This window comes from Trachemys scripta, chromosome 8 (genome assembly GCF_013100865.1).
Source record: "Trachemys scripta elegans isolate TJP31775 chromosome 8, CAS_Tse_1.0, whole genome shotgun sequence".
In the NCBI taxonomy this organism is placed as follows: Eukaryota; Metazoa; Chordata; order Testudines; family Emydidae; genus Trachemys; species Trachemys scripta.
The window spans coordinates 45,511,418-45,525,328 of NC_048305.1; the positions used below are offsets into that span (position 1 = coordinate 45,511,418).

Here is a 13,911-nt window from a genome sequence, read left to right on the forward strand (position 1 = left end):
CGGGGGCGCTCCCCCCACCATGGGTACTGCTAGGGGAAAAACTTCTGGCACCGGTGCACGTGGCGAGCATGCACACCTATTGTGGAATACACATGAGCAATCACTGAAGAAGTACAAGGAAAGAAAAATGGGAGCAGTTATTCCAAGTTACCTGTATCCTTTTCTTCCAAAGTTTGGAAAACTTGGTTGTGCTGATTAAAAGCTCCCCCGAGGCACAAGATCAATAACTTGTGTGATTAAGACTTGGAGTAAACACCTATAATATTGACTGAGAGGAAGGGAACAGGATACCATGCAGCGCTTTCAAGCTCCATAAGGTCCGAGGCTCCTCAAGGCTCCATGAGAAGCCAGAGGGCTGTTTTAAATTAGGACATCTGCCAGTAGCCCCAGAGGGTTATTATGGTTGCAAGGGACTGTCCCTTTTCCTTGGCCATGTCCCATCCACTGTCTGCAAGTGGGATTAGAAGAGGAGCTGTTACTCCAGTTCTACACCACCAGCAGGTCATCTACATTTTCTGCTCCCATTTGCGACTGGCAGACTAAATTAGGAGCCTTTGGAACAGCGCTGTTCTCCTTCCCTCCCTTCTCTAGAACCTCTCTCCATTCCCCACCTCTCCAACATCTAATACATCAATGTCTGTTACACTTTCAACACAAGCAATTTACCATGGCTAAAGCTTTTCAAAAATGGTTCAAGTCCTTCATCACTCTCAATTCCTGACCCATCAGATTTCATGTTTATTCCCACCTGTTCCTTGGTCTTCTCCTCTCTGTCTCGAATGTGGCCAGCAACAATCCTTTCCGTTTCCTCACACAGCCTTGGATAGGTCGCCAGCTGACAAAAGGCAAAAGGGGGAGGAATTTAAACTTGCTGAGTGATGTTAAAAGGGTACAAATGGAGAATCTACGCTAGACTCTGGATAGTAGTAAGTTTTGTAAACACTGTACTAAAGTTAACAAGACTCTATGAAGCGTACTTACCAGTAAGGGTAGTTTAATACAATATGCATAGATCCAAACTCTGGGAACTTGCATGCCTATTTGCTTCACAGAATGCTCAAGAAAGTAGTGGCCATTTTGAGTGCATGTTCCTTTGCAGAACTGAATGTTTGGAATGAGAGCAAACATGGAACTGCAGCTCGAAACCATTGACTCCTGTTCACTTAATCCAAATCTATGTCAAAGCTCTCCCAAAATATAAGGAAAGAGGATGGAGAGAGTGGATCTATACATGTACTTCAAGAACGACATACTGCTAAGTGTGGGGGTTGGACTAAATGACCTCCTGAGGTCTCTTCCAACCCTGATCTTCTATGATTCTAAGGAACTTTCCTTTCTCCTTTGAGTATTGGCTGTATAGCTGTTTCCCACTCTTTGAAGATGAATTAGCCATAGCAAACTTCTCCAAAGGAGGGCTGAGACAAACTATGCTGCAGAAAGAGTTCAGGGCTGCTCTCCCAAACTGAGTAGCTGATCGGTCTGAAAATCCAAATAAATGCATGACTTGAGCTCCAGTGAGCATCTTTAAGCCTCTGAAATAGAGGAATTTCTCTGACTTGTTACAGAAACTGCTTTAAAACTGGCAGGTCTTATACTAAGTCAATCATGTATTGATATACTAGTAAGGCCTCAATGAGTCTTCATACAAATTTATATCAATTAGGCAATCTCTGGGAGAAGACTATCTCCAAACAGTATGAATTCAGAGGCTTTTGTGGGTTTAAATGCTATTGAAAAAGCAGCTCAGGGCCATTTTCACATCTAATTTGTTCAAGCCCAGCCTCCCTTGGCAAGCTGTGAGGTTTACAGAAGCACACTGGGCATTCAGATAGACTGATTTAGGTGAAGTTCATACGGCCTTAGTCAGCAATTTGGGTAGCAGACACATGATCCCCTTTGACATCAGGGCTTGGTTCTCAATGACTCTTGTGCCTAATGTTATAACCACAAGTAATACAATTTTCAGAGATAGGTAGATAGTTGGGAACATTCTCTCAAAGACTGAAATAACAATTCCATCAATTCTCAGTATTAGATTTCAGTGCCAATAAGGTCATGACTCATAAATAGGTGGGAAGACATGAACCAATCTCTTCAAGGATCTTTTAACAATAGAAGGTATTAAAAAAATGCAAGTATTAAAAGATCAGTGGATTGGAGGATGGTATGCAGATATAGCTACAAAATAGAATGACTGTACTCCAGGCTAACCCAGAGTGTATAATTGGTAACAAATATTTATCATTTATGTAGGCATTGAAGCTTTTATAGTGAGAGCACAGCTGAAATGGTGCAGTCATGTGACCCATATGTCTGAGAATACAATACCGAAGGCTGTCTTCTATGGAGAATTAGAGATTGGAACTCATTTTGGGGCAAACCAGGGAAGCATTACAATGACCCTCTGAAAGCCAACCTCCAATCTTGCAATGAGCACCTCAAATACCTTAGAGCTTTAACCCACAATAGGACCCAATGGCAGCAGCTCTGCCATCTTGGACTGGAAGACTTCAAGAGCTTATGGACTGCTGCAACCAAGGAGAGACGTACACGATGTAAAGCTAAAAGCAGTGCACATTCATCTTCAAGTGTTTTCACCTGTGGCACTTGCGGACAGGGCTGTAAGTCAAAAAATGATCATTGATCTCATCTCAAGACCCATGATAAATGACGGTTACTCATCCATCAAACTCAATAGGAGACTCCATTATCATCAGTTTGATTACATGTGTCTATCTGTTCCAAATGGGCCAAAATGAAGGGAACAAAAGAACAGTAATCTTGCTGGAAGTTCACAGTGAAAATCTTTGCTTTTTTCTGGTTAGGTCATTATCAAAAATATCTATGATTTTCCAGAATGATGTGTTAAAGAATGATTGTTCTTGCAAACAATCAGCCAAAGCAATTAGCCAAATCTCTAGGCCAACAAAGATTTCAGATGGTGGTGAAGATCCTGCCCCTGACTCTTTGACAAGAGATATGAAAAAGTTGATAAAAGACTCATATTTCTGCAGTCAGGTTCTTGTGTGCTGTTATGCCAATTTCGTTAAAGGAAACATAAGAATGAGCATACATTTCCTTCACTGTCTGATCCATGAATGGGTGAATGATTACATTAATGGATTTCAGAAGGGATCACCAGTTGCTGTTTGAGTGCTATGGACACCAGAAGTTGCATTTGCACATTGACTTGGCTAACTAATCTAAAACAGAGGCTGGCCCTTTGGGTGAGGATACCTGCAATGCCATCTTTCACTTGTAAGCAGAGTCAGGATGCTGACTACCCTGACATCTGGTAGTGAATTGTGGTGAGTTGTGGAAGGCCTACAGAGGTACTGGGGCTGCAGAGGTGTAGCCTGGGGTTAGGCAGAGGCAGCTGGTCCAAACCCCCCTTGCCAGTGATGAGTAGTTTACAGAATGCAGTTTGCCCCAGTGAGCAGGGGCAAGATGATGACTGGCAGTAGCCACTGAGGCAAGGTGGGGATAGAGGGTTGGGGGTTCCCCTGGGAGGGGAGACCCAGAGCATGGTGGGGTACTGCTGGGGCATCACCCCAAGGTAAAGGGCACCGGGGTCCAGGGGGACACACGGAGCTATCAGCAGGTGAGACACTGGCCAGTAGGGGCACTCCGAAGCTTGTGAAGAGCTAATTCCCAGGACGACCAGCAGGAGGCGCCACGCCGGTGAGTTGTCACTTCGCTACACAAGGCAGGTGAGATAATAGCTTTTATTGGACCAATTTCTTATTGGTGAAAGAGACAATCTTTCAACCTGAAGAGCTCAGTGTAACTTGAAAGCTCGTCTCTTTCACCAACAAGTTGGCCCAATAAAAGACATTACTTCACTAACGTTGTCTCCCCAACAGAAAGTCCTAGCCAACCTAGATGATTGGGCAACCCTATTGTAGATCACATTCATGGAAAAGAAATGTTAGGTGAAGTACTTTGGAAAGAACACTTTACAGCCCACACTCAAGATCCAGGCATCATTGAGGATAGACAGCTACTGTGATGTGGTTTGGAGGAGTCCTCCAGTTCCAACAATTCAGCAACTGTCTCAGCTCTTGCATTTAATGGATAAGGAAAAACCACCATTCTAAAACACCAAAGAAACAATTCTTCAGGTGACAAGAGTACTCTACTGTGATAAGGCAGTTCCATATTATCACAAGCCGAATCTATGACCTAAATGATATGAGTACATTGAACTAAGGGATTTTTGTTTGTTTTCAGTAGTACAGTAAAAGAATGACTTTGGGGACAAAAGCAAATTCCATTCCCATTCTTCACTGACAATGAGGATGAAGAAGATCACAACCAAATACATTACTTAATCTTAACTGAGATTTACTGCTTCGGACTCAGAGTAGAAATTAACATTTGAGAAGACACGATCAAGAGTCCATAATCATCTTCACAATATTTCTTAGACTCTACAAGCTATTTCCAAATGAAGAGACTGACAGAAGGACTGATCAGAAATGACACTGGACATTAATCATTTTGTCCTCTTCCTGTGCTTATAATAAGGGAAAGAGTCACGGTTAGCGCCCTACAGTGCAAAACCTGCTTCTTAGCAGGTTGGTTGGTTCAGTTTGATTCCCTTGGAGCATTTAAACACCACTATCTACAACTCTACTCTGTGCCAGGGTTCTGCAGTCATTTTAAAGCTATTCTGATTATTAAAAAGGCAATTTGTTCTGTTTGCTCTTCCCCGCCCACACACATTAGCTAAAAATAAATGCAACTCATTATATCACCTACTGCATTTTCCTCCCCTAATTATCCCACAGTGTCAACCAGTCGGGAATACTTGATACTAAAGCTAGTGCAATTTTCTCATAGCTTACAATATTACATCTGCCAACACCAAGATATGAATTGCCTGATCATACTAAGTACACTTTAGGCAGTGGTGAGCTGGAGCCAGTTCGCGGGAACCGGTTGTTAAATTTAGAAGCCCTTTTAGAACCGGTTGTCCCGCATGGGACAACTGGTTCTAAAAGGGCTTTTAAATTTAACAACCAGTAAAGCTCCGGCAGCTCCCCGCCCCTGCCCCGCCCCCAGCTCACCTCCGCTCCGCCTCGTCCCCTGAATGCTCCACCCAGCTTCTCCCCCCCCCCGCTAATCAGCTGTTCACGCTGGAAGCCTGGGAGGGATGAGAAGCAAACGGCGGCTTCATGCTCAGGGAGATGGAGCAGAGGTGAGCTGGGGCGGGGGGCGCAACGAGGGCCACGCGCCGCGGCAGGTAACCCCCTGCTCCCCCCCAGCTACGCTACCCTGCCCCTACAAGCCAAAGGGACCTGCCCTATGCTTCCCAGGAGCCGCCCCCAGGTAAGCACCGCCGGGACTCCCCACCTTGTCCCCCGGCAGGTCCCTCTGGCTCTTAGGGGCAGGGCGGGCACCCACTACGGTGGCCCACAAGACTCTCCTGCCCGGCCCCTGAGCTGCCGGCTGTTCCCCCTCCCCCGCAGCTTCAGCCCGGCCCAGCTCCAGCCGCACGGCCCAGCACGGCTGTAATGCCGCCAGCCACCTCCAGGCAGCGTGGCAAGGGAGCACGGAGGGGTGTTGGATAGAGGGCAGGGGAGTTCGGGGGGGTGGATGGGGTCGGGGTAGTCAGAGGGCAGGGAACAGAGGGAATGAATGGGGGCAAGGGTCCCGGGGCCATCAGGAATGAGAGGAGGGGTTGGATGCTCTTAAAACATGACTTTCCTTGCTCTAAGTTTTGAAAATTCAGTCACTAGTTCTTTTTGATCCAGTTTTCCAGCTATTTCATGCTCTATTGACATTGTGGCAAGGCCAACAAGTCTCTCTTGTACCATTGTTGAGTGCAGATATGTTTTTATCAATTTTAACTTTGAGAAGGTATGTTCCCCAGTAGCTACGGAAACTGGCAAAGTTAAAAGAACGCGTAGAGCTATAAAAATGTTTGGAAAACTGTCTGAGAGTTTATTTTCACAATAAAACTTCAGTACTTCTTCAGGAGTGGCATATTTCTTAAGTCATCTTGAAAAAGCCTGAAGCTCACTACACAAATCTGTAGCATCAATGTCTTTTGAATTTTCATGAGTCAATGCCGACTCTCCGCTCTACATGAATATCCAACTATGAAACCTTGATGTATATTCAAGTTAGGCTGTTACTAGCATTGCAGCTCTTGCCGCTGGCGGATGTGTTTCATTGTGGCTGAGTTATTGCTTATCAAAATTGCAGAGTGGGTCATTTTGACCCTATGTCGCAAGTTGAAAAAAAAATTCACTAAAATATTATTTATTTTGCAGTAAATAAAAGATTTGACATAATAAATTCTCAGAAATGTAGAGAAATGAATTATAATTCATAATCCCTCTGTACACGCACGGGAATTGAAATAATGACATCTTCGTTATTTTATTTGTTTTTTTTATCTTTTTCATTTTTTCATTTTATTTTATTTTTTTATTTAATTTTTTTTCTTGAATTTGGTGCCCCATTTAACTTGGCATCCTAGGTGACTGCCTAGTTCGCCTATATGGATGGGCAGCCTCTGAGAGAAAATGGTATCTCCTAAGGTGACTGAGTTGCTTCTGAAAAATTGGTCTTAAGTGCTTCTGAAAATTTTGCCCATCTACTTCTGTGCATCAGTATGCAGCATCGAGTATGTTGGGAAATACTTATGTCGGACTTACCCTTTTCAGGTAATAAAGATGAAGCACTGTCAGACTTACATGTCAAAAGAGAGGTGCTGGAATAAAGTGAAATTAAATAAGTCCCCAGGATCATATGGTATACCTAGAGTTCTGAAGCTACTGAGGAAATGTAATCTATTAAAAATAAGCTGCTATATTAGAGGACCATAAGGAAACCAACATTGTGTCTCTCTCTTAAAAAGACAAGATTGTGAAAGCTACAGATCAGCATGTCTTACCAGGCACATTGTTTGAAATCAGAGAGATAATAGCATAAAACATGAACAGACACAGGATAGGATAGGGACAAAACAGCATGTTTCTGAAAAAGAATTATTGATCTTTGAGAGTGACAATAAGAAAGTGGATAAAGGAGAGACAGTTATTTATTTACATGTTTGAAAAAGCCTTTTATAACATCCCTTAGATTGTTAAGGGACCTAACATACTGACCTAAAGAACTGTCATCATTATAAACTGGTTAAGAGACAAAACAAATAGAGGAAATAAACTGTCAGCTTTCATCAAAGAAAGATGCTAATCATGGGGTGCCCAAAGAATCTAGACTAGGACTGGCAGTGTTTAAAATAGGTATCAGTGATCTGTACAAGAAAGTAATCAGTGAAATGACAATATTTGCAAATGACATGATTTATGTTGGTCAGGACAAAAGAAGACCAAGAACTACAGAAAGTCCTCGCCAAGTAGATCATTGGGCAAAACTATTGTAGATCACATTCATGGAAAAGAAATGTAAGGTGATGTACATTGGAAGGAACACTTTACAGCCCCCACATATGGTTGGATCTAAACCATAACTGCTTAGGAAGAAGATCCAGGAATCACTGAGGATAGCACAATGAAGACACCCAATTAATGTGCAATGGAGGTCTAAAAAAACAAAACAAGAAGTTAGGTTGTATTAAGAAAGGAACAGAGGGTATTGAAAATGTAATACTGCCATTAAATAAATGGATAACCTGCCCTTACCTTGAATATTGTGTTCTGTTCTTACCATCTCAGAAAGGGATCTAGCAGAAATAGACAGGTTCTAGAGAAGGGCATTGAAAATGATTAGAAACATAGAAAGACTTCCTTCTGAGGGGAAGTTTAAAAGACTAGGGCTCTTTACAAGCCAATATTTTTTTTATTTTTTTTAAAGGAGCGTATAGTTTAATGAGGGGACTAATAAGAGAGGGCATAGCAAAGGTATAGAACCAGTGAATGATATGGAGAATAAACTAAGAGTTCCCATTTACCCTCTTCTCATTGTATAAAAGAGAACATGAAAAAGGCCACACGTTTAAAGCTGATTAAAAGGAAACATTTAAACACACAATTGTTCTGGCACAGGAGATTGAGGTTAAGAGTTTAGGATTAAAGAGGATTAGACGTTTATGAGATTGGGTAACAAATTATAAGGAATATAAACACGAGTATTTCAGAGGCAAAAATCAACCCACCAACTCTGTGGGGACTAGGAAGAAACTATGAAGTATCTGGTACTGACAAGCTACTAGATGAGATGGACCGTTGGTCTGATCCAGTACAAAAATTCCGATGTTCCCAAGATTAAGACATGAGGACAGATGACTAGCCCACCACTGTGACTCGCACATGCTTTCCATCATTGTTATTAAAAGCATTTTGGCCCTAAGCCATTTTCAGCCACAGTTAATGGTGGTCACTGTGGATCCATTTTTGATCATATGTAGTTTTCAAGTGATCAAGGCACTTAGGAGGCTAAGCCACTTTTGAAAAATCAGACTTTGACACTTGAAAATGTTTGTTATCCCCTATAACCAAGGCATATCAGAAGTCAGTTGTATTTCTATTCAGTTCCACACTAAAACCTGAACTTTTTAGTCACAATAGGAAAATAAAAGGTTTTCTTTTTAAAAAGTATAAATAAACCCAGGTACACACTGTATGCAGACCAATCAGCCAGAATACTCATTCATACTATACTCATTTTACTATACTTGTTGGGACCTTAAATTAATGTTTCATTATTGAGTACACACACTATTTACTTTAGGGAAGCCAATTGCACAACAGTTCTTTCCAATGCAATTTGTTTCCTACATGCGTTCTGCAATTCTTCAGACTAATTCATCCTTCCACCCACATGCATAACTCCCAGTGGGGTAAGTGTGGGCAAATCAAGGGGAGATTGGATTTTCTCATGTTTCTACCTTGTAGCCTCTTGAAAGTTGGTGATGATGAGGTATGGATTTGCATATATGAGAAACAGCACAGGAGGGTATTTCACCACTTGGACACTTAAGTACAGTTCTACTCTGAAAAGTTTCTGTGCAAAAATGCTTTTTACTCAACAGAACTGCTCTCTGAATATATTTGGAATCTGATCTACTTTCTTTAGTGACAAAAGAAAGACTACTACTTTTTCCTATTGCCCGTGCTGCAAAGACAACTTCCAATGCTGGATTTCTCTGGCTTATGCCTCAACAGAAATGTTAATTGAGTTTAATTTGCAGGGCCATCTATCTGATCCCATTTTCTCTATATTATGCCTTCAGTAATAGCCATGCAACACCAACTGTAGCAATATGGTTATACAGGTGAAAATGGGGCCAGCACTTGACTTTTTTTTTTTCTGAAAAAACAAACCACGCTGGCGATGATGCAAGATCTAGAAACAAGCCATTTTGAGCATCAGAAACCAAGATCAGTATTACAGTACTTTTTATTTGTAAACTGGATAAGAAAGCAACTAAGACACAAATGTAGAACCATACCATCTCATGTCATTGCATCGTTTTTCTGAGTAGAGCCACATGGCAAAGCATCTTGCCCATTATATTATCTTCCATAACACTAGATTGACAAGTGCACTTCAACTATTAATGAACCCATTCAGAAGTTACCTTTTTAGTGCATTTCTTGACAGTGTTGATTAACTCTTGCATCACCAGATCCACGCTTTTTAAGCAAGGCCCTTTCAGCTTCACTATCTGTTTTTTAACTATAGCCTCAAAGGCCATGTCTGGAGTAAACAAACCTGTTCTGTGGACATATAATAAAACATGTAAGATACTGAAGGAAGACTTTAGGGAAAAGAATACAACTTTTTATATTGAATGTAAAACAGAGTCACAAACATCATCATGATATAAACAAAATGATTCTGCAAGTTGCAAGATGAATGACTAGCTTAAAATGTCTAAATATAGCATATGTTTATTAGTAACAAACATGATGCACTCATTTGACAAGTGCTGTTCAGTTATGATAACAGCTCATAGCATACGCTCTGTAGTTTATTTTGTAAAAGTAATGAAGTATTAGTAATATTAGACCTTAATACAGCACTGTCTCTGTTATTAAACCATTACTGAAAAATGGAATGAGACCACTGGGTTTTTACATGTGAATTATGGGATGCGTAGATTAAGAAAATGGTGAATTAGAGATTCAAATTAATAGTTTAGCATGGAGTGAGAGTGCACAGTCACTATCTCTTAGGGGTCCACCATTCATGCAGCTACAGTATGGGCAATTGTTGGCCAACACTTTCATTTTCAGGGAGTGACAGGCCAACTATAAAAATAGTCAGATGAAAATGACACGCAAGGCCTAGCACAGCATTCACTAAGTCTGTCTTTAAACAGAAGATTTAATATGAAAATTAATGTGATTATTTTTTTAAATTGTGGCGTCTTAATGAAAAAAATAAAAATTCCACTTAACCTGCAACTGTGGTTCATCAAGCTGACGGCAAGTATACTGTAAAGCTACTCTTGTGGTATGCACATGTACCTTCAGCAGACAGAGTCAAAACCATCTAAAAGCAGTGACAACTGGCGGTACTGCTCACTCGCACAGGACTGACCATTTGGATAGAGTTACATAAAAATCCATAATCTAAGTTCCTTTCATCCCCAAACACATCAAAAGTCCTTCTCCCACCTATTCAAAACCCTTTACAAAGACTCTGAAGAAGCAGGGCACCTGAGTGGTGCATGTGGACCTATATAGACTGACATCTCACAGAACTAGTTAGACAGACAAATAGTCCTTATTTCTCCTTCAAAAACTGCCTGTAGAGAGCCCCACTTAAGAGATATTAACTAGAAGTCACACAGCCTTTAAGGATATAGGTCTAAAGAAAAGCGAAGATCATAGGACTGCTATCCCAAATTGACCATCCCATCTAGTTGACAAGCCAAGAATAATGCTTTATAAATGTAAGCACTGAGTTCAAGGTAGCAGCCTGAAGTGTCCACAAAGGAGATATTTTCTTAGATACGTTGGGCAAAGGGCTTTGGATCAAGGGGAGCTTGACTTTAGATCCCAAAGTACTGGGACACATAGTAGCTCATAGCAGATCTGCCTACAGGTTCTAATTCACTGAAACAACCTCTGGGCCCCTGGATTTAACTCCCTATGCTACAAATAATATGGAAGACTAACAAAAGGGTTTGGTCCTACCTAAGCCATAGCCAAGAGCTCTTTAACATCTAGACTAGTGTTTTCCCAAACTTTCTAAAGCTGAGCCTTGCTTTAGGAAAATGAAATAAATCATGTTCACCTGACTACCCTGCCATGTGTTGTTGAAACTTAATGTATACAACTTTCATGCTTCTCTCAAGCACAGTTGTCCTTCACACCATGCCAAAGAGGAACACCCAACACTTTGAGAAACACTGACCTAGCCTATATACCATTACCTCCCCTGTAAGTTATAAGGTTCAGAGAAAAGTCCTGGTAAATAAAGATCAGGTAAAGGATGGTATCACATTATCTTTATTTTAAGGGAATTCAGCCATCAGGACTTAGATCTCACCCATTCTAGCAATGCTGTAAGTACAGGTGATGTAAAGAATATTTTCCAAAGGGCTCCCACAGTGATATCAAATCATCAAATTTAATTTCAAGGAGAGTATTTGTTCTCAAGTGGGTGGAAAAAACATGCAATTGTTTCAGAAATTGTTTCACTGTAGAATGTGCAAATATGGATAATCCTTGGCTGGACAATTATATTTGTCCTCATTCTCTTATAAAGTGTCTCTCTGGAATCCTATGTGCTAATACTAATCTGAAAACAGACAAATCATCCCTATATAAGATAACCAGCCCATCCCAAACCAAGTATTTCACCTCCTCCAAACACAAGTTACAGATATTTCCACAAAATGAACCCACGCTGAACTCCTCGGTAAATCGGTCATTTAGAGACAGCAAACAATACAAGGCACTGAAGAAGTGGAAGATGCACAGTCTTGGTCAGTAGCACAAATTGAAAATCTTTTCCATTTTAAGGCATCGGTTTTCCTCAAAGATTTATGACTTTCCAGAAATATTCGCTTAACAGCTTAAGAGGACTCCAGATCAGAATTTCACAATACACCACATTGCAAGCCATGATATTTAGGAATCTCAGACCTGGATAATGCATTTGACTTTGATACTGTGAAAACAGATGTGGAAGAACTGAAAGGCAGACTAGATGCTTCAGCGGCAGGGGTAATAGTTCCAAATATAAATACTGACATGCCCACAAAGGACAGAACTCTTGCAATCGGTACCATTGCTGAAGCATAAAGGGATAAAGGGATACAGCAGAGTATGGCTCCAAGCTAGAAGAAAGCTGTTCAAGGATTTTGGATCACTATTTCCTACAGAATAAAAACTGAAGGCACAATGAATTCTCCTTCAAGACAAAGGGAGCTGTTTGAAGGATCCCTGTAGTTTGGAATATCGACATGGCCAAAAACTTGAAAAACCCCTCATGATGGGGCTGATAAATTAAAAATGAGGCTGTCTGCCAAGACCATGTTCTTGCATGGAAAAAAAACCAGAGAGCTTGAGGTGCAACTTGATATGGAATGCACCACTTCCTCAGGCTAGACAGTTTCTTGACACAAACAATAGGAATGAGCTCCCCCTACTAGTGCATATGATACATGGCTGTGGTGATGTCTGTCAAAATCAGTACAGATTTGTCACGGATGTAAGGAAACAAAGTTCCCCCTACCATCCATATTGCTCTGGATTCCAAGAAATTTGTAATCCTAGATCTCTATGGATTTTGAAACCCCATGTACCTAGAGACAGTGTAAGTGGGCATCCCAACTTACACCTGAGGCATCTATCAAAATCACAGCTGACAGGAGCCAAGCAACGGACTGTACTCCAGAAACATTTTATGAACTGTCTACCATCAGAGTCCTGCAGGGTTTAGGGTACTGTCATCAGTGTTTAAAAGCCATCTTTCAGAGTCCAATAAATTGTCCTCATCCAGTACTCCACAGGTCTCATTCTGAGCCTAAATAAAGAATCATCTATTAGGCTCACAGAAATAAGAACCCCTTAAAAGCAATGCAATATCATGTGTTTATACAGTTTTTAGCAGGTGATGGATGCTAAGTCATAACCTTCACTAGAAAGCTCCTATGGTATGTCCCAGAGGAATTTATATAGTCCTTTGGGGCATCAGCAGGCATCTAGGGTAACAGTTGAAAGAGAAACATAATGAAGGTGAAACTTCATGCAGTAAATAGACATAGGAATGAACTTTGTCTAGTTAGTAAAGCTCTGACAGCATCAGATAACTGGAGTTAGAAATAATAACTTCTATCCAATGCCAGGGAAATGTAGCTATAAGTCTCACCTAGTTTAAAAAGAATGCAAGTTGTAAATGGGAATTTGTGTAATCTAGTTGACCTAGGAATATACTCTGCCGGCAGAACAAGTTCATTGCAGATGTGTGACACACTTTGATTCTGGCTCTCTGGTGTCTTGACTTAACCCCTGTGCAATGTGGGTGTAAAAAGTTACCAAGTTTGAATGGAATTTATTTGCACTCTGCACAGATATTAGTAAGTACAAGTGTAATCCACTGATGAGCTTGTTACAAGTCCTGCTTTGTGCTGATCCGCAGAGGATCTGAGTGTGACAGATATGGCAACTTACCTTAATTTAATAAGGTCCCATATCTGGCAGTATCATTGGGCTGCACTGTATTATATGAACAGTTTATGTGTGATTCTGTTCTACTCCATAGGGAAGGTCTGCCACATTTCCCCCAGGAACCAAAACCAGGTACCATCTCCTGGGAAGGTTCATGTGTAAGCAGAGTCTGGATGAGCTCTCCCCTGACATCTAGTGGTGAGCTGTGTAAAAAGATTTCAGAAGCTGATCTCATTTGCATGGACCCTGCCTAGGGGCTCAGCATGATGGGACTGCTTGCCCAAATGATCACTTGTGGCTGGTGTTAAATCCC

The 13,911-nt window shown here is 41.2% G+C and overlaps 1 protein-coding gene across 6 annotated transcripts in view; it reads right to left on the bottom strand.

Moving 5' to 3' along the window:
* The window catches only part of DNM3 (dynamin 3), a 325,491-nt gene that overhangs the window by 208,393 nt on the left and 103,187 nt on the right, over positions 1–13,911 (bottom strand). For all 6 annotated transcript variants that reach the window (XM_034778298.1, XM_034778297.1, XM_034778295.1 and 3 more), the window contains exons 10-11: positions 9,554–9,692; positions 749–835 (exon numbers count right to left, since the gene is read on the bottom strand). In XM_034778298.1, the coding sequence (XP_034634189.1) occupies positions 749–835; positions 9,554–9,692 (226 nt within the window). The remainder of the gene's footprint in view (positions 1–748; positions 836–9,553; positions 9,693–13,911) is intronic.